At 38.3% G+C, this 23,592-nt stretch overlaps 2 protein-coding genes and 1 long non-coding RNA gene across 14 annotated transcripts; 2 read left to right on the top strand and 1 right to left on the bottom strand.

Annotated features, from left to right (window-relative positions):
* Positions 1–1,521: 1,521 nt before the first annotated feature.
* CPK26 (calcium-dependent protein kinase 26) lies at positions 1,522–12,773 on the top strand. Of its 12 annotated transcripts, none has more exons than XM_088945342.1 (9): positions 1,522–1,807; positions 2,201–3,022; positions 3,495–3,638; positions 3,727–3,879; positions 7,461–7,576; positions 7,934–8,101; positions 8,246–8,470; positions 9,170–9,318; positions 10,212–10,562. In XM_088945342.1, exons 2-8 carry the CDS (start codon positions 2,269–2,271, stop codon positions 9,290–9,292), a joined length of 1,683 nt encoding a protein of 560 aa, XP_088801468.1. In that variant the 5' UTR covers positions 1,522–1,807; positions 2,201–2,268; the 3' UTR covers positions 9,293–9,318; positions 10,212–10,562. The 12 variants fall into 12 exon arrangements, with proteins under 12 accessions (XP_088801468.1, XP_088801465.1, XP_088801470.1 ...); XM_088945339.1 differs by having other exon boundaries at positions 1,524–1,807; positions 2,234–3,022; XM_088945344.1 differs by having other exon boundaries at positions 1,556–1,807; positions 2,234–3,022; positions 10,313–10,562.
* Positions 12,774–14,196: 1,423 nt separating this feature from the next.
* LOC148849716 (glycerol kinase) lies at positions 14,197–17,004 on the bottom strand. Its single transcript, XM_088945352.1, has 4 exons — positions 16,688–17,004; positions 15,780–16,429; positions 15,075–15,275; positions 14,197–14,559 (listed from the first exon to the last, which is right to left on the bottom strand). The coding sequence occupies exons 1-4, from the start codon at positions 16,893–16,895 to the stop codon at positions 14,515–14,517; spliced, it is 1,104 nt and encodes a 367-aa protein (XP_088801478.1). The 5' UTR covers positions 16,896–17,004; the 3' UTR covers positions 14,197–14,514.
* Positions 16,971–22,654, top strand: LOC148849715 (uncharacterized). The gene is made up of 2 exons (XR_016099359.1): positions 16,971–17,451; positions 22,465–22,654. It is a non-coding gene; the product is annotated as an uncharacterized LOC148849715 (long non-coding RNA).
* Positions 22,655–23,592: the final 938 nt, after the last annotated feature.

Raw genomic sequence — 23,592 nt, 5'->3', positions numbered from 1 at the left:
GAAAAGTAACGAGGATAACGATTTATTCGCTTCAACTTTAATTATTATTTAAATTCTTAAGAGAATATTTAATAAAATAAAAATACAGAAGAACGATGATTTTCCTAGCTGCAGCATTCCATGGACTAGCAAATAAAGCTAATGCAGAGAAATTACAAACAGAAAATATATGAAATAAAGGCTCCTCTCTACCTCCGCACATAGAACATATGATAGTTTCAGACGGCTTTATAGAAACTAATGATAATTTATATGTGGTGATGGTGATGCAGAGCTTCTAGCTATTTTGAAGGCGCTGGAATTTGTTGTTGAAGCTGAATGGAAATTATTTTATTTTTTATTGCTACTTGCTAGTGGGATCTGATTCATTGGCTGCTATTCAATGGTCCTGTTAAAGTTTGTCTCATCATCTCCTTGGCTTTTGTTGGACAAGATTTCGAGCAGCTGGGGATTGATTTCATTGTGTGACTAACAACTAAGGCCTTTAGCTCTTATCAGTTGTTGTGATTTCTATTTCGAAGAATGTACTATCTCAGTATCTTGTCATGTGTAGCATTTCTTCTGTTTTTATTAAAAAAAGAAATAGGGTTTGTAAATTGTAAATAGATTGGAATAATCAAAATTAATCTAGAATCTAGGATCTTATCTATTAGATTTGAATATTATATATCATTAATAAATTGCATAAAAAAAACCAAAATAATTTAAAAATAACTTCGATGAAATTTGAACTTATGAGGATAGTGAAAATATGATATTTTATTTGTTTCGCCCGACATTACGAAAAGATTCAATAGAACGGAGAGAGAAGGAGAGGTCCCGACTCCCGACTCCCGATTCTGCAGCTGGGCTGCTGAGGCTGAGGCAAGTAGCATGAAAACGTGTGGGGTCGTGTTCACACATTCACGCACAGAGACAGAGCACACAGCACACAGCATACAACATACAGGGTGTTTAGTAATGTGCCTGCAGACGTGGCAGTGATAAGATTTTATGATATCATCTCAGCAATATTTACCAGTTACTCACACAAAATGAATAAACGATGGATGATGAGAAAATGAAGAAAACCCAATCATTCCAAGGAAATCTCACATCTGTTTTAGCTACAAACTTAATTTAATGAATGTCCTTTATTAATGATTATTTATCATTTTAAGTCCATTTACCTGCGTCTACGACTCTACGTGGCGCCGTGGTGGTGGGATCCATTTCCAAATTCCAATTCCAAGTATGACTTCTAAATTTAGGCAAAAGTTTTAATTTCCAACTTTACCCTTATATACCAAGTCAAACCTTTTCATGTCATGCACACGCACACGCAGATGCGAAAGCTACTCCCTCTTTTTTCTCACCTTTTTTTTTTTTATAATTTTCAGTAATAAATAAAAGTAGAAAAAAACTGTCGGTCAAAATACCCACTCCGTCCTCTTTTTTATCTTTTTTTGTTGGGTTTTAGAATTATATATTTTTATCTAATAATATTAAAATATAAAAAAAAGAAGAAAATTCGGAAACCGCGTGATTTATAAGAGAGGCTCAAGCTGGTCAACAAAATTTTCTTTTCGTTATTTTGTTGCATTTTCGTTAGTCTGCTGCAAACAGCAAGTCACCAACAGCAAACCTAAGACTATGAAGCGATAAAACGCAAAAGAAAAAGAAAACAGAAAATAAAAAGAAAAAGAAAACAGGGGAATTTTAATGCTACATCTTCTTCAAACGTGACAGCGAAACAGCCATGAAAAAGCCTTTCCGTCGATCGCCGCCTTTAAATCAAAGCTTCCATCCCTTTTCTTCATTTCAGCTGGTAAGATCTCTCTCTCTCTCTCTCTCTCTCTCTCTCTCTCTAATTCCTCGTCGCTTCTTCTCGACATCGTGCTTTTGTCCCCAATAGAACCCTAGAATTGATAAATCGTCTGCTAGTGATTGATTTTTCAAGGAGCTTGTTGAATTTTACTATTAAAGAAATTGACTCAAACAATCTTGGGAGTATCTTTTCGTGGTTATGCTCTGAAATTACGCTTCTTTATTTGTCTAATTCTCGCTTGGATTTCTTGATTTCCTGTTCGTTGGAGGTAATTGATCGTTAGAGTCCAAGATTGGTTCTTTTTATTTTCAGTTTTTTACACTATCTTAAAAGATTTTCAGTTTATTTATTTTTTAATCTGAGCTAGGTTCTCGTTTTTATCCATTTTCTCAGTTTATTAATGAGTTTCCTTTGAATGAGGGGAAGGCTGTGAAGTCAGTCCGGTGTTTTATCTTTGTTTCATGGGCAACACATGCCGTGGATCTTTTGGTGGCAACCACTTCCAGGGCTACACCGAGCCCATAGATCGCTCCGTCTCTAAGAGGAACACTTCTGAGCATTCCACTTACAGTTACTCGCCAAACAACGTGAACACCTACCAGCCCATCGCCGAGGGTTTCGCCAAAGATAATCACAAGAAAGACCAGAATCCAGCTCTGGCTAGTCCAACGGCAAAAGACATGAGGCGGGGATTAGACAACCAGACTTATTATGTCTTGGGTCATAAGACTGCTAGCATCCGTGATCTTTACACCCTGGGCCGTAAGTTGGGTCAGGGACAATTCGGCACGACTTATTTGTGCACCGAGATTTCCACGGGTAAAGATTACGCTTGTAAATCTATCTCCAAGAGGAAGCTGATTTCTAAGGAAGACGTGGAAGATGTTAGGAGGGAAATTCAGATAATGCACCATCTATCAGGTCACACGAATATCGTTACAATTAAGGGAGCCTATGAAGATCCGTTGTATGTCCATATCGTGATGGAGTTGTGTGCTGGGGGTGAATTGTTTGATCGCATCATTCAACGAGGACACTACAGCGAGAGGAAGGCAGCTGAGTTGACAAAGATTATCGTTGGGGTTGTTGAAGCCTGCCATTCGCTCGGGGTTATGCATAGGGATTTGAAGCCAGAGAATTTCTTGTTGGTTAACAAAGACGATGATTTCTCTCTTAAAGCCATTGATTTTGGTCTCTCGGTCTTCTTTAAACCAGGTAAACATATCTTGTGAGAATGCATTTTTCCTTTTCTTTGTAGTCCCCAGAAGAAACCTAGGCGCGTCTTCAGAGGCTAACGGTTCTTCAGAATTTTGAATGAGTCCATCTGCAGGTTCAGGACCACCGCCCATCTGTTATTGCCATTCTTATAGTACCTTGGTTTCCAGTCTGACTCAGACTGTAAAACAAATGGGTATCAGATGTTGAGTGGATCACCCAGTTGCCATGCCTTCAGCTTCTTGAGGCCATGACCTATTGATTAGATGGTTGGGATTGGTACCAGATGGACTGCTAATAAGATCGAATAGCATTTTGTATTTAGAAGATTCATTCTTGTTCCTCCTATTTTAATATATACTACTGTTCTTTATGTCCACTTCTTTTCAGTTTCTTATGTACCTCAATTCAAAAGCCGGTTTCAGTTTGATCTTGAGTGGTTGGTTGATACTGTTTGTGCCTTCTACTTCAGGCCAAGTATTTACTGATGTCGTTGGAAGTCCATATTATGTGGCTCCGGAGGTACTTTGCAAGCATTATGGACCAGAGGCAGATGTATGGACTGCAGGAGTGATACTGTATATATTGCTCAGTGGTGTGCCACCTTTCTGGGCAGGTATTTTTGATAAATTATTATTAAGGCTTCACAAGTTGTTAGTTTTAGGTGCTTGATATACTGAGAACATAATCTGTTTGAATTTCAGAAACCCAGCAAGGAATTTTTGATGCGGTTCTGAAGGGAGTTATTGACTTTGAATCAGACCCCTGGCCTCTAATCTCAGACAGTGCCAAGGATCTTATTAGGAAGATGCTCTGTTCTCAGCCCTCTCAGCGCTTGACTGCTCATGAAGTACTATGTATGCAAGCTCCTTCTTTGTCTATACTTTTGCTTAATCTCTGATTTGGTTAGTCAAGACCGCCTACCCATTGCCCAAATTGGAAAAAAAACAACTGCGATCTTTTCTTATTGACCTAACTGGCTAACCACTCTTTCAATAACTGTAGTACCTCAGATGGTTCACTAAGCCTGTTTACAGTGGTTTTGGTAATTTCCAGAAGAAAACCTGATTGAATTGATATGATCAGGTAAATTTTCACAGCAACCAAATCTATTAATTAGGGGTGTAAGCAGAGTGACTTTGAAGTCATTCTAAGATAAAGACAAAAATCAATGAGCAAAAATATAAATTATAGAATGGGAAGCACACCCATAATTAATATTTTCTTTTTTTCACTATACATGTAGATTAAAAATTCGTAAGAAGACATTTTGATTTCTGAGTTGAAAGAACCTTTGAAGATTGGGTCTGCAACATTTAAAGAACTATTACTTGCTAAAAATGTGAAAGGTGTCTGAGCTATTTGTATAAATGAATGTCTCTCACAATTGGGTCTTCAATTAGTATGGTCTCTCATTTGTTTTAACTAAACCTGAAAATGTCATCTGATAAAAAAAACATCTGAAAATGTCATGGCGACAATATGACCTGCACCTGTGTAACTTGCACTGTTCTATGAACTTCATGGTGGTAGACTGCTGGTGTGGTATGTGATGTTGGTGCAGCAAACCCAGCAATGTGAATCTATGGAACTCCAAACCATAAAGATACATTGTTCAAACAGACAGGGTGGGGGGGTTAGAGGAAGAATACATTGGTGATGGGTTGAGAAAACAACAAAGGAGGGAGAAAATGAAAGAGTTGGGTTTGACTGACATTTAGGGTTAGGGTTGATTGGCATTCCTTTAACAAATGAAATATTACCTTTAATTACTGCTACTTGACGATAGTAAATAAAGGTTGATTGACATCAAGCATAAATAGATATGATCAGTTTGGATATTTATTGAATTGAATTTAGATCTTGATTCAATTCAATAAATTATAGGGCAAATTTCTTAAACTACCCCTAAGGTTTAGGAAATTGACTAACTATTCCCCTACTGTTTTAGTATTATCTTAAAGTACCCCTACTGTTTCTAACAATTGAGTAAATCTTCCTTACCGTTAGTGTCCATTAACGGAAAGATTAAAAAGACTATTTTGCCCATCACTCAGAAAACTCAACTCCTGGTTCAACAGAAGACATCGTTAGTGATCTTCAAGCTTTTTGGTCCCGATAAGTGCTAATGATCGATTGGCCTTAGGGGTTGTGGTTAGAGACGTTGAACAGATTGAGGTGTAGGGGGCTGAGCAATAACAATGGTGCTCAAGAATGGAGAGTGGGTCTTGGGAGCAACCGGGCGTTTGAAGGACTTGGGTGAAGGGGGATAAATGAAGGGGGGTCCGTTGTTTGCGGCAGTGATGAAACAAGGGAGAGAGAACGAAGGGGGGGAGGGAGGGAGGGAGAGAGTGAGAGGTAAGCTTTCAAGTTTGACTGCTGGTGGCGATCGAAAAGGTGACGCTGGAGAATGAGAAGTCAGAATTCCTTACCTCTATTCTTCGGTCATGAGGTTCCTGTACATCGTTCTCCACAGACGGATTGGATTTCAAGTTCGACCAAAGGTGGTGATTGAAAAGGAGATGCCGATCCGACCTCTCTCTCTCTCTCCTCTTTCTTCTTAATGGCCCTCTCCCATCTTACAACTCTATCGTTGGACGGAAATCGTCTTTTGGGTGAGCTCTCGTCAGATATAGTTTCGTGGAAGTCATTGACTTCTCTGAACCTTAGTAGAAATCATTTGTCCGGTGACATTCTCCGTGCCATTGGATTACTTCCAAACCTAATTGACCTGGACCTGTTGGAGAACCAACTCTCAGTGATATTCCATATGAAATTGGTCATCTTAGGCGATATCCCGTCAGGTTGTGTTCAGGCTCTTTGAGGGATTTGATAACAAGGGCGGCGACCGACAACACAACCAAGAGCTTCGCTTGTTTGTTCTACACGATGAGTTTCACAGTCACCCTAAGGTCCTTCCATTCCTTGGTGGTATCCTTAGCAATTATCTTCTTTGACCTTCTTGGGAGAGAGACCAAGTGGCCCGATCTTCGAAGCAAGAGAGCTTGCGGCACTGAACTCACCACTAGTGATGTGTACGTAGACATTGACGACTTGGGTGGGGTCGAACTTGGGAGGCATGGCTGAATTTATAGAGACAAAACTTAGGGTTCTGGCACCAGTTGGAGGGAAATGAGAAAAAGTCAAGAAGCAGAGCATCACGAGAAAGTGGGTTGCTTACATTTTCAGTTTTCTAGGTTTGTTGGATAAAGATTTATTTACAGATCACCATCCATTTTCTCTGATATCTTTTTTTATCTTTTCTTTTTGCAATATATTAGATCATATTGCTGGATAAGATGAGACAAGGTGCGGTGCTCCGTGAAGCTGCTAGTTGTGCCATAGCCGAGTGCAATCCATTTCTCTCTAGACGGTGGATGCAGAGAGTGTATGACTTGCAAGAAACACCGTATGACCGGCAAGGGAGATGGATAAATAGGGGATTTGGGGTCAAAGAGGTGATCGAGAGGAAGGGGAGAATGAACTGTAGATCCCTTTGTGGTAAGTGAAAAGGGCATTTTCGACCATTAAAGGGTATTTTGGGTATAACTTAACATTAAATCAAACACGTGAGGTCACGTGTAAACGGTTTGTGACGAAGAGTTAACGGGAAGGGATTGTGCGACAATTGTCAGAAGCAGTAGGGGTACTTTAAGCGAATACTGAAATGGTAGGGGTATAGTCGGTCAATTTCCTAAACCTTAGGGGTAGTTTAAGAAATTTGCCCTAAATTGTAACAAATTTACATTTCAATTTGACTGTTAATATATTTGAATTATCTGAATTCGATTTGATTATGTCAGATTTCAAACACGATATGGATAATTGAATACCATTTACACTTCTACTACTGATTGCTCATGTGAAGTGTTTTCACCGAACACTATCTGATTGCCCCATCATCTGGAAATTTGTTTTCCTAATTTTCATTATCTCATACACATGCCGGTGGTGGCTTAGTTCATGGTCATTTTTGAGCCCAGCGAATGGTGTATGAAAGTTCTTGTTCACCTTTACTAAATGCATAAAATATTAAAAATGTTAGGTGGTTAGGCTGAAAGTTGTTTTCATAATTACTTTCTTTATATAATACTTTGGGAGCATAATCATATCAAAGTTCGGTTGCTTGTAAGATATTGTGTATGTGACATTAGTTTGGTGTCTTCTGATGTTGGTTCGAGTATTTCTTGTAATGTCTCTTGAAAAATTACTGTGTTTCTTGCTACATGAGAACCTGGATATTTTTCTTCTGCTTGAATAGTGACCCAATATATTTGGTAAATGGCTGCTTGAAATTAGTATACTCTATTCAACCTTATCTCATTTATTTGGGATCAGCTATATGTATCCTGTTTTGCCATTTTGCGCTATCAAGGAATGCTTGAATTAGTATTTTCCATCAAAATAATATACCGATTTTTATTCATGTCAAATTCAGGTCATCCATGGATTTGTGAAAATGGAGTTGCTCCTGACCAAGCATTGGATCCAGCTGTCCTTTCTCGCCTGAAACAGTTCTCTGCAATGAATAAATTAAAGAAGATGGCTTTGAGGGTGAGTGGATATTTGGTGCATTAATTACATTATACAGATGTCCCTTTATGTTTAGGTATATAAAATTACTTGTTTTTTGAGTGGTTCTTCAATCAATAGCATTATATCCCATTTGAGATGATTCCTTTTGAAGAAGGTTTTACTAAGCCTTGTCTTGATTTGTTTTAGCCATCTTATGCTTATTAAATGAGTCATGAGCCAGCTTTATTTCATCTTTATCAGTTTGGTATTTTGTTTTTGGGAGATGAATTGGTACCATTCCCATGATTTTCAAGATGATAAATCAAATATTCTTTTGGAGGGGAATCTTATTATCAGTTTCTCTGAAGTTTTCTTGTTTTTTGGCTATATTATTAGGTAATAGCTGAAAGCCTCTCTGAGGAGGAAATTGCTGGTTTACGTGAGATGTTTAAGGCAATGGATACTGACAACAGTGGTGCAATCACATTTGATGAACTAAAAGCTGGTTTGAAAAGATATGGCTCTAATGTGAAGGAGTCTGAAATTCGTGATCTTATGGATGCGGTAAGTTCATTTTTTCTGGTAAAGTGGGGTTGTATTATTGCATAGGGATTTTGGGAAGTTAGAGAATATGCTGATAATGTTTATAGCAGACATCCTCACAAAATAAAAAAAGAGGATTGAACTGATTGAGTTTTAAAATTTCAGGCTGATGTGGACAATAGTGGCACCATTGACTATGGAGAATTTATTGCTGCCACAGTTCATCTTAACAAGCTAGAACGGGAAGAACATCTCATTGCAGCATTTTCATACTTCGACAAGGATGGGAGTGGTTATATCACAGTTGATGAACTGCAGCAAGCATGTTCTGAGCATAACATGACAGACATTCTTGTTGAAGATATTATCAAAGAAGTTGATCAAGATAATGTAAGCAATGCATACTATATTCCCAGATATTCTGCTGATATTTGTATAATGATGCATGTTCTATATTTAGATCATCAATACTATCTAGAATTTGAACAAATTTAGCTGTTATGCCTTAACATGCGTTACTGGAAATGGATTACCAGAAACTTCTTGACAGTATCCAGTGGTACTTATACAATGATGCAGGTTTTATGGTAGATTTTATGTAATTCATTGTAACCTGGTGGGCCTTGTATAGATTTTATGTAACTCATTGTAACCATGCACTATTTTGCATTTTGGACATGGATAGGCTCCTTTCTTCTCTCCCTTTTCCTTCATTCGAATAAAATCTATCATCATAAATGAGTTAAAGTTTGTTATGCATATTAACAAGATTACCTTTATATGCCTGGGGTAACTCGTTAGGATTATATCACAGTTGAAATAACATTCAATTTTGCACATACTACTTAATGTCAGATCCATCATAAATTGGCTTTAACTTGTTAAGAATATCACACGTGTTGAATAGTATTTAGGAGTTGGGAGATTGGCTGTGCATGTTGAGCAATGTATTTGCTAGAAGTCTACAAGTCTACAAGGCTAATATGTTCCTTGATTATTTCTGATCATCTTTCCTTTTTTCCTCTTTGTTTTATTTTATTTCATTTTATTCTGGAACTTAGGTTAAAATTCAAATTTCTTCTGCTTCAGGATGGTAGAATAGACTATGGTGAATTTGTTGCTATGATGCAAAAAGGAAATGGGGGAATTGGAAGACGAACCATGAGGAACAGTCTGAATATGAGCAGGATAGATGCACCAGGATCTCATTAGCCTTTGATTATGCACATCATGTACAGGTATTTTCATATTCCTGTGTTTCTTCTGCTTCATTTTCTTTTCCGTTGTAGAACACATTGGTAATTGTTGCTATCAACTTAAAGAGAAGGATGTGATTCATCCATAAAACTGGAGGTACAAAGCTTAGAATAGAAGAAACTAGGAAAAATCTTCTAGCTAACTTCATTATGAAGAAACCAAATGCTTTTGATTGTATTGAGCGCTGGGCACAATAATCCTGTCAGCTGAGGGATTAAATCTAATGCTCAGTGAATAAACTAAGGCCTAGCTCGTTTTTCAAGAAGTAGGGGCAAGTAAGTTGGTATGTCCCACGGAAAAGAAATAAACCCGTGTTTGTTTTCCGTAATAGTGGGTCCCGTGGAAAAGAATGATCCCTGAGTGGCTCATTTATCTGGGGAAGTAATACTCTCATCAGATTTGGGTAAATTACCTATGCAAGCCGAAAATCGCTAATAAATGATGGGATAATATTGCTAATACGTGATGGGATAATATTCCTGAGTGGCTCATTGTACACCTTTACCTGGGGAATAAAAGAACACTAGCAAGTGCTCTTATTTGGATAAGTGTTTCCTAAGAAACATCTGCCCAGATAAGTGCATTTACCTAGATAAGTTGTTTACCGAGATGTGATGAGGCCTCAAAGGAATGTCTACCTGTGATGTATTGTTAATTTTGGTCAGTGCCACCTAGGTATGTGGTATAGGTGCTGTGCGTTCAGCTTTTCTAGAAATCATAGCTGATCAAGGAGGGATGTACATGTCAAAGTCCTTGCAACAGGAGAGGGTTAGACATTGTGCCTCAGTAACCTGTGATCAGTCTGTAAATCAACTGTCATCGAAAACACGTAAATCTCCTAATTATTTTGTGATTTCCTGTATTTTTTTTTCAGACATTCCCATCTTAAGATACCTGAGAATTTTTGGATATTCCAATCTCATCTCTGTTGGACATCATCCTGGGCATTTCTGTAACCTGCATTCTTCTACTCAGGGATATTGGCAGGTTGTACAGAAAGGCCGGAAGAGAAGAATCGGTGGTAATGACTTCAAATATGCAAGTTTGGATGGTATCCAGCTCCGAAACCTTGGGGCATATTACAGAAGCTTCCAGAATGAAGGTTTTATGAGTGAGCATTTTGTTAGTCATGCCTGTTTGTGGCCAAATAATTGGAAAAAAGAAAATCCATGACTTCATTGAGTGTATGCTTCTCCCATTTAAAGTTTGAAGTTTTGTTTGTCAACATCTATTCCTTTGTTTTAAGTTTTAACAACTTAGTTCCCTTTATGCAAAGGGACGGGCAGCTTAACTGGGCTCGACTCAACTCAGCCTTAATCCATCTATTAGGGATCGGCTGTACGAATCCTCTAATGCCATTTGCCCTATCAAGAGCCATGTTTTCGGTCCAAACACTGCCAGTATTGAGTCCGATGAAAGAGGGTTAAAGGAGGATTTTGTCAGTTGCCAACTTTAGCCATTCCAATATCAGTCTGATTCTGTGAATAGTCTGTATACCCTTTCCGATTTAAGGGTCAAACTGGTTGAAGAAACGTTTATCTAAAAAAAAGGTTAAAAATGGTTGAAGAAACGCTTATCCACAATAAATAAATAAATAAGAATAGTTGAAGAAATGCTTAAACTAAAAATCAGAAATTCACAATCTGAACGCGAGTGGGGAATTGACGCATTGTTTCTGCCTGCAAATGCTGCCACCCATTAGGGGGTTGCGATCTGTCTAACGGGTCAATGGGATCCTGGGCTCCCGTTTGTGTTTGGAGATGTAAGCAGAAGCCAAACAGAAGTCTATCTTAACATCTGGGTAATTACTCGTTTGAAACTTCTTTTTCCGGGCTGTTTCAGATAAAGTCATAAAACTGTACGAGAGAACATATGACGAAATGAGATGGTTGTCGTTTGAAACAAAATTGACTAATTGAGCACTCTTTTTTTTGATAAATAATTGAGCACTCTTTTTTTTGATAAATAATTGAGCACTCTTTCTCAAACTGAGTTAAAGCATTTTGCATTTTGTATCTGATTCTGGGCCAGCAATTTCGGAATGGGCATTCGGCAAGGGCAAGCGCCAGTGCGGTGGTGGGGTGATCGGCTGAATGGGTGACATGGAACTGCCATCTGCCAAACCGCCTCCCCCCATATGATGATGAGCCTTTTTCTATTTTCTTTTTAACTATATAAAATGTGGAAATGAAGCTTATAGGTTATACCTTATATTTTTTTTGGGTAAATTCCTGATAAATATCCTGTATTTTAGGGTAGGGATCCAATTTTTTCGGGTTAGAGTAGAGAATTTTGTCAAAATTTCAAAGGCTCAACCTGAAACCCAAGCCCCTACGGTAGGGGTGTAAACTGTTAACTCGACCAACCTGACTTGCACCCCTACTTTGTGACAAGCAAGTACCAAAACTTTAAATATGTCATTTCAGTATCCCAACTTTCAAAAATTATCAATTTAATACCTGTCATTAAAAGTCCAACAAAGGCACATGATGTCATATGCAATTTATCACATTCCAAAATTACCTTTTTGAAGAAAATACTGTTCATTATCTTCTTTCTTGAGAGTAAAACCCAGAGCAACGATGGACAGTCCCAAATCAGTAGCTTGGAAGTTCTTTCCTTCATTTAAGTGCATTGGACTAGTGGGAATACTGCATATTCACTAGCTTTTGTGTGAAAAAATACCAGAACAGACCATTCTTTTATCCCTATCCCCCTTGCTTGTCAGTGTTACTGCTCTCTACTGATCAAGTTTTAGACGCATTGGCTTCGTGTTACTCCAGCGGTTGCAGAAGGACCAACAGGATTGGGTCCTCCAGGTTTTACTAACAGCGGCTCCAACTTCCCAAACCCAACAACATACAGGAATAACTTAAACTTCAATTCTCAAGGCTATGGTGAGCCAAACGCACCTGGTGTTTCAACTAATGATGGTTCTACTAGCTATGAAGCTGGGCCCGTTGGTGAAAATGTACAGGTTTATTAATGAAGAGGGTTGGGTGGTCCTTGTGCTTGGACTTGTTGGAAAAACCTACATTCAGTAAGTGGAACTTCTGGCAGTGTGATTATCGAACGACCATACCAACGCTTGGTGATGCTCCATTGCCAATCTGTTAAGTGCTTATTTTGTTTCTGTTCTATTAGCACCTGTTCTATTTAGCTGCTCCAGGAGAAATTTGGAACAATATGCCTTGGGCAGCTGCCAGAATTTGCTTCCGATCATTCCTTAGCAGTCTTTTTCAGTAATGGTGACAACGCAAGGGGACACAGGGATGGAAGGATCGAGATGGTTATATTCTTGGTTTTGTTAGTGGATTACATGTAATGGAGTTTGAGAGAGGTTAAATGTTAAAAAAAAAAAAACAGTAATTGTAAATTTGACTGTAAGATTTGAAATCAGCAAGATGATGCTGGGCCTATTTGCCCTATTGACCAATTGCTTTTGTGGTGATGTTAGCATTAGCAATGTGGATCGAATCCAGGCCTTTCATCGTCTCGTTCTACAGTCTAAGGGGTTTTCTTCAGAATACATGGTCGGTTCCTTAGATTTGGGTTTCAGGTGGGGCTCTGGAACTCTTCGTAAAACTTATTAAATTCTTGTTAAATTTAGAGGTGAAGAACATCTGAAATATTTGTCTGTTCTACTTCAATGTCTGTGGTCGTCGTTTGCAGTATTTCCTACCTTTCTGCATCTTTTTTCTTTCTTTTTCATGAATTTCAAGGGGTGTAGATGACATTCAAAGGACATTGTGTCATTTTACAAGCTACTTAACGTTCGTTAATGATTTTGGATTAAACCTGCAATTTTCGAGATAGTTACACGTTTTGAAGTTCAGATACTAACTTGCAACAACCACTAAAGTAAAATATACTAATTAGGGATTTACCCTTTTTTTTGTCGGATAGACCTTGGAAGGGGAAAAGTATGAAGATTTTGATTGTTGACATGGAGCTTTTACTGTGTTCCATACCGAGAGAATGTAATAGCCACTATTGGACGGAGGATCGGACTCTATAATAGGGCACATATCATTTGAGTTATATGACAATATTTATATAGGTGGTGTGCAAATTGGAAGGTAAAAGCTCACTGTGGACAGTGGTGCAGGGTTTTGACTCTAGAGCAAGGTTTAAAGTATGGATACAGACAAATGTGTGTATCATGCATTTTGGGTGACCAATACACTAGTTTTTTTTTTTTTTTCCAGAGAAGTACGGATTTGTCCAATGCAGATTTCTGATTTACACTGCAGAGCTATAAACATTCAAAAGGACCACAACCCACACTCTATGCACCAACTCCCGCCCGTGAATTAGCATCAATTCCGAGCTGGCACTTACCCCGACAGTACTTTGAGCCTATAAATTCTGACCCTGGGCTGATTGGTTATTCTCCCTTTTTTTTCATATTTTTACAGGGGGTCTATAACACAAGTCTACTGGCCACCACACATTGATGTACACGTTGATTCAACCAAACACACAGGGAATATTGGTGATATAAAGTACAAGACATGTTTCCAATGTGTGGCTGGTGAACATGGCCAGAAATGTGTTGTGATCATGATCCGAACTCCTATAATACTCCCATTTAAAGTTAAAAAACATCAAAAAATAAAAACCCCTTAATATTAAGTGTTTCGGTGACTCCCCTAAAAGATACTATGCACCTTACTTTGAAGTTTGAACCTAGGTCTAGAGATCATCTTCATGGTGTTTTGCTAAATTTTAGTTTTGGACAAGGTCACAAGGCCATCAAATTTAAAAATTAATAGAATAGCATAATAATGAAAATACATTTCTCAAATTCTACATCATTATGTCATGACCACAAACCAAGATTAGATGGACTCCAGGGGTAAGAATATGCCCTTTCTCTGGTTTAACCTTAGCCATTCTATATGATTTTGTAAACCTTTTTTACACACATTGAATATAAGTGACGGTAATATTTGATGGTGTGTACAAAAGAAGAAAAAAAAAAAGATGGTCTGCCGGCATAGGGTCATTTCCTCTACCAGACAACAATGTTTCTTGCGGTACATAATAAATTGGTGCATGATTAACATCAGAGAAATTTTAGAAAAAGCATCCTTACATGGCTTTACTGAGCGTGCCTGTGAATACAAGTTGTCCTTTTCATTTATTTTCTTGTGAAATTGTGTTGATATCATGGGCTATTCATCCTCTGAGGCTACAGTTTCATGTCCAATAGCAATTTCCTGCAAGGCGGAACTAGTGTCAAAGAAGCCAGAAATACAACTAAAATTTCTTCAGAACTAGCATACATGCAGTGACTTTAAGGACGAAAAATCAAGGCTTTGACCTTCTTTTTTTTGGGTCCGGTCTTTTGGTCTAGTGGGCTTTCACTTGCCAAACGGGAGAATACCGATTTTTGGTCTAGCAGTCTTTGAAAAGTCCACTAGATCTTCTGAAGAGACTTACCAAAGAGGGCAGAAATATTAGGACACCAAACAGCAATGCAGAAAACTAAATCCTAATTGTCTTGGATTTTACAGAATTGGAGTGACAACAGAGCCAACCTTCTGTGTGATCATTCATAATTCATGGTTCCAATTCTGGTTGGCTCAAAAGCAGGAGGATTTAATAACCCCTAAGAGGGAACACTGAGGCCTAAAACTTGTTTAGGCAGGACGCAAGATGACAGTGCAGGTGGTGGTAGGAATACCAACCAGCTCGCTATGAAGTAAGAAGACTGAGTATAGAAAGAACTTGCCTTCAGCTTTCCATCTTTGGAGAAAACACATCTTGATGTCATAGTGCGCCCATTGTCTAATAACCATCCCACTTCCCCACAAACTTCACCATTTTCTCTTTCTGTCAATGAACTCCATAATTGTTTTGGGAGAAGTATAAGACCGTGTTTATCTCTTACTGTTCTTTCTGCTTTCTCATCAACAAATTCTTGGAGAATATTCTGTAGGATTCAGGACTAGTTAGAACTACATATGAACCTTGAAACAAGTAACTGTGTGCATGTCGAAATACCTTTTTCATTAGTCAAGTGAATGTTGAATAACAACTACCCTGTGGTAATAATTAGAGAGGACCTGAAAGCATAAATTCTCGTACAACTACAACATTTAAGGGGCTAACCAATTCCAAATGGTCTTGCAATTCGCAACATAGGGCCATTTATATTCAAAATAAGAAACTCTGAAGAGAGGTAAAATTGGACTGTGACTTTGATTCATCAAAAGCATAAACATAATGAGGAGAAGAGAGGACCTCTGATATGGCTTTTCACAAACTACTAAGCACCAAGTTTTTTGAGTTCGAGTTCTTAAGCATGATTCATAATAATGAAGAAGTTGATAATAAGGCATGGCCAATATATCAAAAACAAAAAACAAAAAAAAAAAAAAAAGAAGAGAAAGGAAAAGCAACCAACCGAAAAAAAAGGGGGAAATATTGAACTCACAGTTTGGGAACCTTGGAAGCTCGCAACAGTCTTAGAACCATTCCATGTGCCGAGAACTTGAGAATCTTTCAAGGCATCAGTGGAAGCAAATCCAGAATCGCGAAGAGCACACCCACCAAGTTGTTCCCCATTTCTGAATGGGCCATACCACTGCTCGCGAAAGACCCTGATATTCTGCAACGATGAGACCGTATCGTCTAAACGCATAACTTGAATTATCCTCACACGCGACTCCCGATTTAGAGGATCAACCAAACAATGCTCCAACTCCAACAGTCTGTGCATATCTCGGTCATCATCATCCTCCACAGGCCACATAGCTACGTAACATCCGCTAGGGTGATATGCAAAGGCTGCAACTTTGTTATCTGGTCCTCCCACATTCCTCTCATCAACGCTATACCGTGTTGCAGCATCAGCTTCGCACCCAACAGTAGGAAGTAGCTTTATCAATTTGTACGACAGAACACGTTCCTTTGATTCTGCTAGTGTAGGGCATTGCGTCTGCCAATCAAACACCTGAACTTCCCACTCCCTAAAGGCTTCCGGTACGACGGATTCAGGAAGTTCAATTGGTTTTCCTTCCTTTGTGAAATCTGCTCCGTGCCCGTCCCATTCCCCAGATACATTTCTAGCGAACTCTGCCCAATCTATCATCGTATATAGACAGAAGAAGGAAATAGAAAGGAAACAAACAAGAAAATCATTAATTTTAGTATTATAATATATTTACTATAGTAAACTCGGACTCGGCTAACACTATCATATGTAATTGGGGCTTGTATTGGTTTACAGTTTTGGGATGACAGTAGATCCTAAATAACAACAGCATCATCTTGAGCTTCAGTTGTGGTTAACAGCACAAAGCAAGGAATCGAAGGAAGAAATTAGAGAAATGAATGACTTACTACTGGAAATCGGATCCGATATCTTTTCCTTAACTTGGAAATCAGAGGTGACCTTCACTGCAGAGGCAGAAACAGAAACTAGTTTCTTACATGGGAGACGTCGAGAGGGAGATGCAGACTTGAGTATGAAATTTCGGAGGTTTAAAAGTGGGAAATTGTGAGCAATTAATGTTTTATTGCGGGGAATAACGTTTGCAGAAACTACCATTTGCACACTCTCGAACTCTCTCTCTCTCCCCGCCTCTCCGCAAAATAAGAGAACGAGAGGGAGAGATAAAAAATTAGCAAAGCAAAGGTAAGGAACAATGAAAGGGGAGCAGCCAGCAGAGACACGGATGCGACACGTGTGAAATATTTTCTGATGATTGACCAATTGACCATCCTATCCATTCATTGATGATCAGCACACAATCGAATGGAGACCAGCAATTCCGTGCACGTGGCAGTTGAACTTTTTTCTGACATTTTACATAACCGGGGGTATATGTATCCACAAAATTCATTGCCATGCCTTTGACACGTATAAACCTGATAGTTCGAGCTCTGACATTGACATTCACCATTGCTGGAGGAGAGAGAAATAGGGGCTCCCCGAAGCAATTTTTCATGGCGTTTATGAGAGGAGAACCGCTGGTGGCAAAGCTCGCAGTGCTAGCGAGGTTCGTTGTCCTTCCAGGAGCAATGGCCGCTGCTCTGATCTATTCTCCTCAACAGGACCCCAACAAGAAGGACCATACAAAGTAGTGTGGTTCATCCCTTTCCAGGTTCGGTCTTTGGCTCTCCCGTTTCCATTATTTTGTTTAAGAGTTTGGGTTATGAATTTAGTTATCTGTTGCTTTTTAATGGTTTTGGTTCGTCTTTGTCTCTAGGCTTAAACGATCTTCTAACTAGGGTTTTTCTTTATTCTTTACATGGGTTTGGCATTCATTTATTTGCAAATTTTCTTCTTTTCTTTATTTTTCTGTGTATTATGTTGGTACATCAGCTTGTTATTGGTACTGCGACTATTATAGACTTTTCAATTGTCGAATCGAAAATAAGAGGAATGAATTAAAGGCGGATATTTCTATTTTAGAGTTGATTTGATCCCCAATTTGGCTGAGCTAATCAAGAGGGCTGAATGTGGTTGAAAAATTCAGAGCAAGAAGGGTCGTCCTTCCGCACGGGATAACCTGGAAATAGCAGTAATATAGACTGCACCATACACTTCTTAAACTTGGTAAGATGAAAAGTAATCCTTAATTGTGTTCTCAGTTGATATAGAACCATGCTTTAGTTTGAATTTAGAATCTTGGGTCTCCGGGCCAGGCTAATAATGCTCATCCCTCGTCTTTTTGTATCTTTGTTCATTCTATTTTACATATTAATATATATTTTTTTGGATTACTCACAAAAAAAAAGTTGAGGTGCATATATGCTTCGATTGTGTTTGAATCTATAATAACCCAGAACTTGCACGCCCCCAGTGTATTGGTTTCAGACACAATATGTCTTGGGCCTTGAGGGGAGTCACGAACCATGAGGAGTTGTCAAACCGGGGGCTTCGTACACATACACGCACGTAAGACTTGTACACGAGAGATGGACATCACTTACAACCCAAAAGCCTAAGCTTTTGAATTATGGGCCACTCTTGTATATGTCTTTTGCACTTCTTGTGTCTTTCCATTGTGGGACTCTCTTTCATTCCTCATTCCATACACCTATTCACGTGCATCCCAATAATATGTTGCCAATATGTCACCGGATACTGCATGTTGGTATCCATGTCACCGGATTGCAGGCATAGATAATTAGATATGGAATCAAATTCCACTAGAGCCATGCTTACATGAATTCAAATGATTGTTCCAACCTAATTAGTTCTAATTCTGCTACAATGTGGATTTTGAATGCTAAAATCCCACATTTTTCTAAGTTTGTCCTGTTGTGGTAATGGTCACAAGTAATGGAATACAGGCTTCGATTCTTCCACAAATCCCAATTCTGCCCTGATCCAAACATAATCTTGCCAACTTTTGATCAGCAGCTAGCCATTTTAATTTGTTGTGAAGAGAGTGCAATCTTTCTGTCAATTATAATGCAGAGAAGAAAGGACAAAACATTAGAAAAAAATAAAAAATAAAAACCACACACACACAAAATGATTTTGTGGTTCATAATTTGAGCAATTGTCCATGGACAAAGCAAAATCTGAGGCCTTTGATTAGAATAAAAATCAACCTGTTAAACCTACAAAACGAAGCTACTCCAACCCCAGCTCCATGGACAATTGCTCAAATTAAGAACTACCTACCCTAGGTGTATAGTTACATGGCAGATCTATACCTGTTAAATAGAAATCATACAATTTTTAGATGGCAGATCTATACCTACCCTAGGGGTCATGGCTTGGTGTAATGGTAAATTTCAGGCTGAAAATCAGGAGAACACTGGTCTTATCCAGTCCACCCTCCCAAGACCCCAAATAGCTGAGACCAACATTGGGTTATGGCCTTCTTATATGTCCTTTTCCCTATCATTGTTATTACGAATCTGGAAAGCATTAAAAACTGAGTGAATTATCCTTGGTATATGGGGAGTCATCCAGTGGACATGATTAGGTGAGTGTGGTTGGGATCAAGTAGGGCCATATGCAAGTCTTCTGAATGATCCATCTGCTGCAGTAGCATGAGGTAGATTATTGAGTTTTCTGCAAAAAGAAAGACATTGTTGTCATCATCATCCAAGTCTTATTTATGGGGTCAGCTACACGAATCCTATTTTGCCTATCCATTCTGTTTAATGTCGTATCCATTGTTAAATTATTGGTACTTAAATCATTCTTATTGCTTATACCCATGTCCTTTTTGGTCCACCCCTTGGCCTTCTAGCTCCTTCAACTTGTAACAAATCACTTTTTACAAGTGTTGTTGATTATCTTCTATGCACATGACCAAACCATTTTAGTCTACTTTTTTTTATCAAAAGGTGTGCCTGTAGCCACTCAGGCGGGGCGCATTTGAAGGTATGCACCTTGCCTAGGTGCTAGGCGCAACATTTTCAAAAGACGCATGCCTAGGTGCTAGGCGCCTTGCCTAGACACACTAGGCATGCACCTGGTGTGCCTTGCACTTCAGCCCAGAGTATGCCTTTTTTAACTTATTTGCGCCTTTTTGTTCTTTTTTGAACCTAACGGCTAGGCTGGGTGCTCCGCTGCTCACCAAATTTCCAAGAACTCCTTATTTGCTAATGTTGTTCATTCATTTATCCTAGTAAAATATTTTCTTAAAAGACAATTAATATTATAAAGTCATTTATTTTTGTGTAAGGATTAAGCATTTAATACCTTAACATGGATTTGTTTGGGCTTGCCTCGAGAGGCTTGGTACAAAGGTGGCTTGTAGAATCAAGAATGCAAGATGTTTTACATCACACTAGCTATTTGAACTAATGCAATTGAGGTAAAAGATAAATTGTGGGTTTTACATGCTTGAAAATGTTTTATATGTTTAATTTTCTTTTTAAATTTTCATTTGAATACACTTTACATGTTATGTGTATGTATTTTAATTTTAGATAATAGGTTTTTTAAAGCATTTATTTTGAAACTAAAGTTTATGTTTTTATTTATATTGTGATTAGTAATTTTTTTATATTTTTTTGCAAATTTTAAATTTTTTTGAAAAAATTTGCCATTTTTTGTATTTTTGCACCTTGTTTCGAAAGGGCACACATCTCACGGGTTCAAATTGCCCCTTACACTTTTAAAACACTGATTGTATCACCTATTGGAGCTACTCCTACGTTCATATAAAAGATTTCATTGGAAAAAATATCACCTATTGATTTATCAAAAAAAAAAAAAAAAGATATCACCTATTGGAGTTACTCCTGAGTTACTACAAAAGATTTCATTGGAAAGGGGAGACTCCTATACCCCAGATAGTTGCATTGAAGGCTGAGTTGCGTTGAATTGAGTTGAAATGAGTTGAGGGAGACTTTTTCATGCACTTAATAAGGACCACTAAATGGCTAGAATCTTGAAATAGTAAGGGGTGATTACCTGGTGATGTCAAGTTCTTTCAGAAAATCTCTTTTTTGACCCATATCTATATGTACCGCAAGAAAATGGAGTGCTGATCGAGTGTCTTTTGGAAGGGGTGAATGGGTGTTTTTGGTGTTTTGACACTTCTCTCTCTCCTTGCCCCCATTGTGGTTGGAGATTTTTTCCTGGTCCCTCTCTTCCCCTTGCCCCCATCATGGTTGGGGCTTTTTCCTGGTCAAGGATACTTTGAAGGTGTTTGGTTCTTGTCTAAAGATTCATTCTTTCCTTGTGACATTGGATAAGATTCTTATGGTGTTTCTCATCATTCTTAGCAATGGAGTGTAAGGAGGAAAGTATTGGCAATCAAGATCAGTTCTATGCACATATCTGGCATGCATTGAGTTATGTTCCTTGAGGGTTTGCTTGACAACCTGTAATGGAAAGGGAATTCTTGTTTATTTGAGAACAAAGCTAATGATGTGGAGGTTATTGAAGAGAGGTCAAATGGCTCTTGGTGCAGTTGTAAATCCTGTTTCAGTAGATTTTTGGAAGCCCTTCCTTGTAGGGTTTTGTGTGTATTCTCATCTCCTTTATCTATGATAGTAATAGACCTTTTCTCCTTTTGGGCATTTGGTGTTAGTAAGTTATAATTACAAAAAATCCTTTTGTTTTCCTTCATAGTCATGGCTCAGTATGATGTGTACCTATTGTTCCAATGTTTTCCCCCTCTATTTGTGTCTCCAAACTGAACTGGATCTTAACTGTTACAGTTGGTGGTTCATGGCTCAGCATTTCAACCATTTAGCCCAGACAGTCCATACCATGTCTCCATCCCTATGCCACTATTGACTGTATTGAATATTTCTAAGAGTTATATAAATCTATGGTAAACTGTGGGTGTTAATGTTTTTCATATAGTTGATGCACGTGTAGTAGAGAGATCCCAAATGGGTTTTAGGAACCCCAATCTGTCACCTTTGAGGCCAGGGTTCTAATTCCTAGCAAATGGATGTTTAAAAAAAAAATCCATTTTTAATACCTCTCCCTTAATAAAAGATAAATAAATAAATAAAATAAGAATAAATAAGAACATGAAGGTCAGTGGCTCCAAATCTTGGTTATTAGTATTAGTAAAGATAGAACTGACAATACTTGCTTGAAAAAAGGGACCGATGATCATAATGCTACTGCAAAAGTAATATGACAGTAACTCAGTAAGCTCAACTGCAAAAGTAGAAGAGTACATCTAAACTGTTTGGTTGTTCAGTCTGAACTGATTTGGTACCAAGGTATTGATTTCAAATGTATGATAGTTCAATACAGTTGGGAATGAAAATTCTCTCAGTATGAGGTAGACAAGTAGAAGTAAACAGCATGTAGTTTGAAATCTCCTATGCAGATGTTATAGCAGAAGTGAAACGGTAAATTGAAATCCCCTCCTTGTATGCTTTTATGCACAGAACTGTATGGATACACATTACACAGATTGAATTTTTCAACAGAAGTATGCATTTTTTCTTGATAAATAATTCCCATACAATGTCATTGCCACTCCAAATAGGAGCAGCTCCTCCATTTACCAGAGGGTTTTGAAAAGAAAATGTTATTTCTGTTACAAGTAGGTGTCGTAATTTGTAGTTTAGCGAGAAGGATTTACATAATCCTCACTTGTGCTGTATAACCGTATCTATATTTCACCCTGAACATATTATAGCTAACGGTGTTTTCTTTTTACGTTTTTTGTTTTAAGATAGGAATTTACAGCCACATAGGATGCAAGTTTCGACTTTGGAGTGCCTGAATAATTTTTTTGGGATGTCTGTGGTTTCAAGGTTATTTTTCTTGTTTTGCACCTAGGTTTTTCATTTTAGATGTGGGTAAAAAGACTAGTGCTTGTGTTGAGATTTGAATAAGAATGAAGACTTAAAAAAGTTTCTGCATTTGCATCTTGGACAAATGAAGATGATGTTCAAAATATGTATCTTTTTTTTTTTGGCTTCGAATATTGAAAATGTAGATCTACCCTTGAAAACATCAATCGAATTGTAGCCAGTAACACCATCCATAACAGTTAACTACTAATGCCCAGAGAAACAGCAAAAGAAAAAAGAGTGGGGATGGGGTGTGGGAATTGGGCACAGCAAAGTGTGAAGTCATTTGTAGGGCCCAATTAGGTTGGTATTGGGCATATTGATATGGCAGGGAAATCGCATCTAGAAAAGTCGAAAGTTCGCTAATTTTGAGAGACACCCCCTCACGTGTTGCCTGCCAGAGAACGTGTGCTTTGTTGTTGTCGCCTTCCTTCTTGTGTTGAGAGAGAGAGAGATGAACAGAGTGTGTGAGGGAGGAAGATGCCAAAATGGCAAGTTCGTAAAGCCTGTGGGGATTCGTATCAAAAGACCCTGTATTCTTTGGTGAAGTGAAAGTATACTTTTGCTGGGGGGCGGGTTAGGGTTCGTACTACTCTCTCTCTCTCTCTCTGATTTGGACCCAGCTTCAAAATTCCGAATTCGTATTTATTTTTATGCTAATAGGCAACAGCTGAGAGAGAGTAGCTGATGGATGACTTCCACTACTAAACCAATGGAAAAAAGAAAAGAGCAAACTGACATAAAGTTATTGGTGCATAATTGAATTGTAAATGGCGACAAAATTATGTGTATGGCAGAATTGTTGGACTTGGGCCTTTTGGGGTGGTTGTACACAGCAGATGGCTGCTGTTCAAGTCATCAAACCCAACGTCTTTTCAGATTTAACTCATTGGCCACTACTACCAGGACACAGCACAAAAGAAATAATAGGCCCTCTGGTTTCTTCTTTTCTTTTCTTTTTATTTTTTGTTGTCTTTCAACTTCAAGCTCAAATTCTGCTATTTTCT

This window comes from Nelumbo lutea, chromosome 5 (assembly GCF_056320005.1).
Source record: "Nelumbo lutea isolate HS-2025 chromosome 5, American lotus-T2T, whole genome shotgun sequence".
Lineage (NCBI taxonomy): Eukaryota > Viridiplantae > Streptophyta > Magnoliopsida > Proteales > Nelumbonaceae > Nelumbo > Nelumbo lutea.
The sequence above is the reverse complement of the archived record's forward strand: the minus strand, read 5'-3'. Positions and strand labels throughout refer to the sequence as shown.

What these genes read in the sequence shown, in the direction of transcription:
- CPK26 (XM_088945349.1), top strand. Translation starts at nt 2,269, where the DNA reads ATGGGCAACACATGCCGTGGATCTTTTGGTGGCAACCACTTCCAGGGC. An exon ending in GACTGCTCATGAAGTACTAT is followed by an intron (nt 3,880 to 7,460) that starts GTATGCAAGCTC and finishes TGTCAAATTCAG; the next exon opens with GTCATCCATGGATTTGTGAA. An exon ending in TTCGTGATCTTATGGATGCG is followed by an intron (nt 8,102 to 8,245) that starts GTAAGTTCATTT and finishes TTAAAATTTCAG; the next exon opens with GCTGATGTGGACAATAGTGG.
- LOC148849716 (XM_088945352.1), bottom strand. Translation starts at nt 16,895, where the DNA reads ATGGTAGTTTCTGCAAACGTTATTCCCCGCAATAAAACATTAATTGCT. An exon ending in GCTTCCAAGGTTCCCAAACT is followed by an intron (nt 15,276 to 15,779) that starts GTGAGTTCAATA and finishes TGAATCCTACAG; the next exon opens with AATATTCTCCAAGAATTTGT. An exon ending in CCAAAGATGGAAAGCTGAAG is followed by an intron (nt 14,560 to 15,074) that starts GCAAGTTCTTTC and finishes TCCGCCTTGCAG; the next exon opens with GAAATTGCTATTGGACATGA.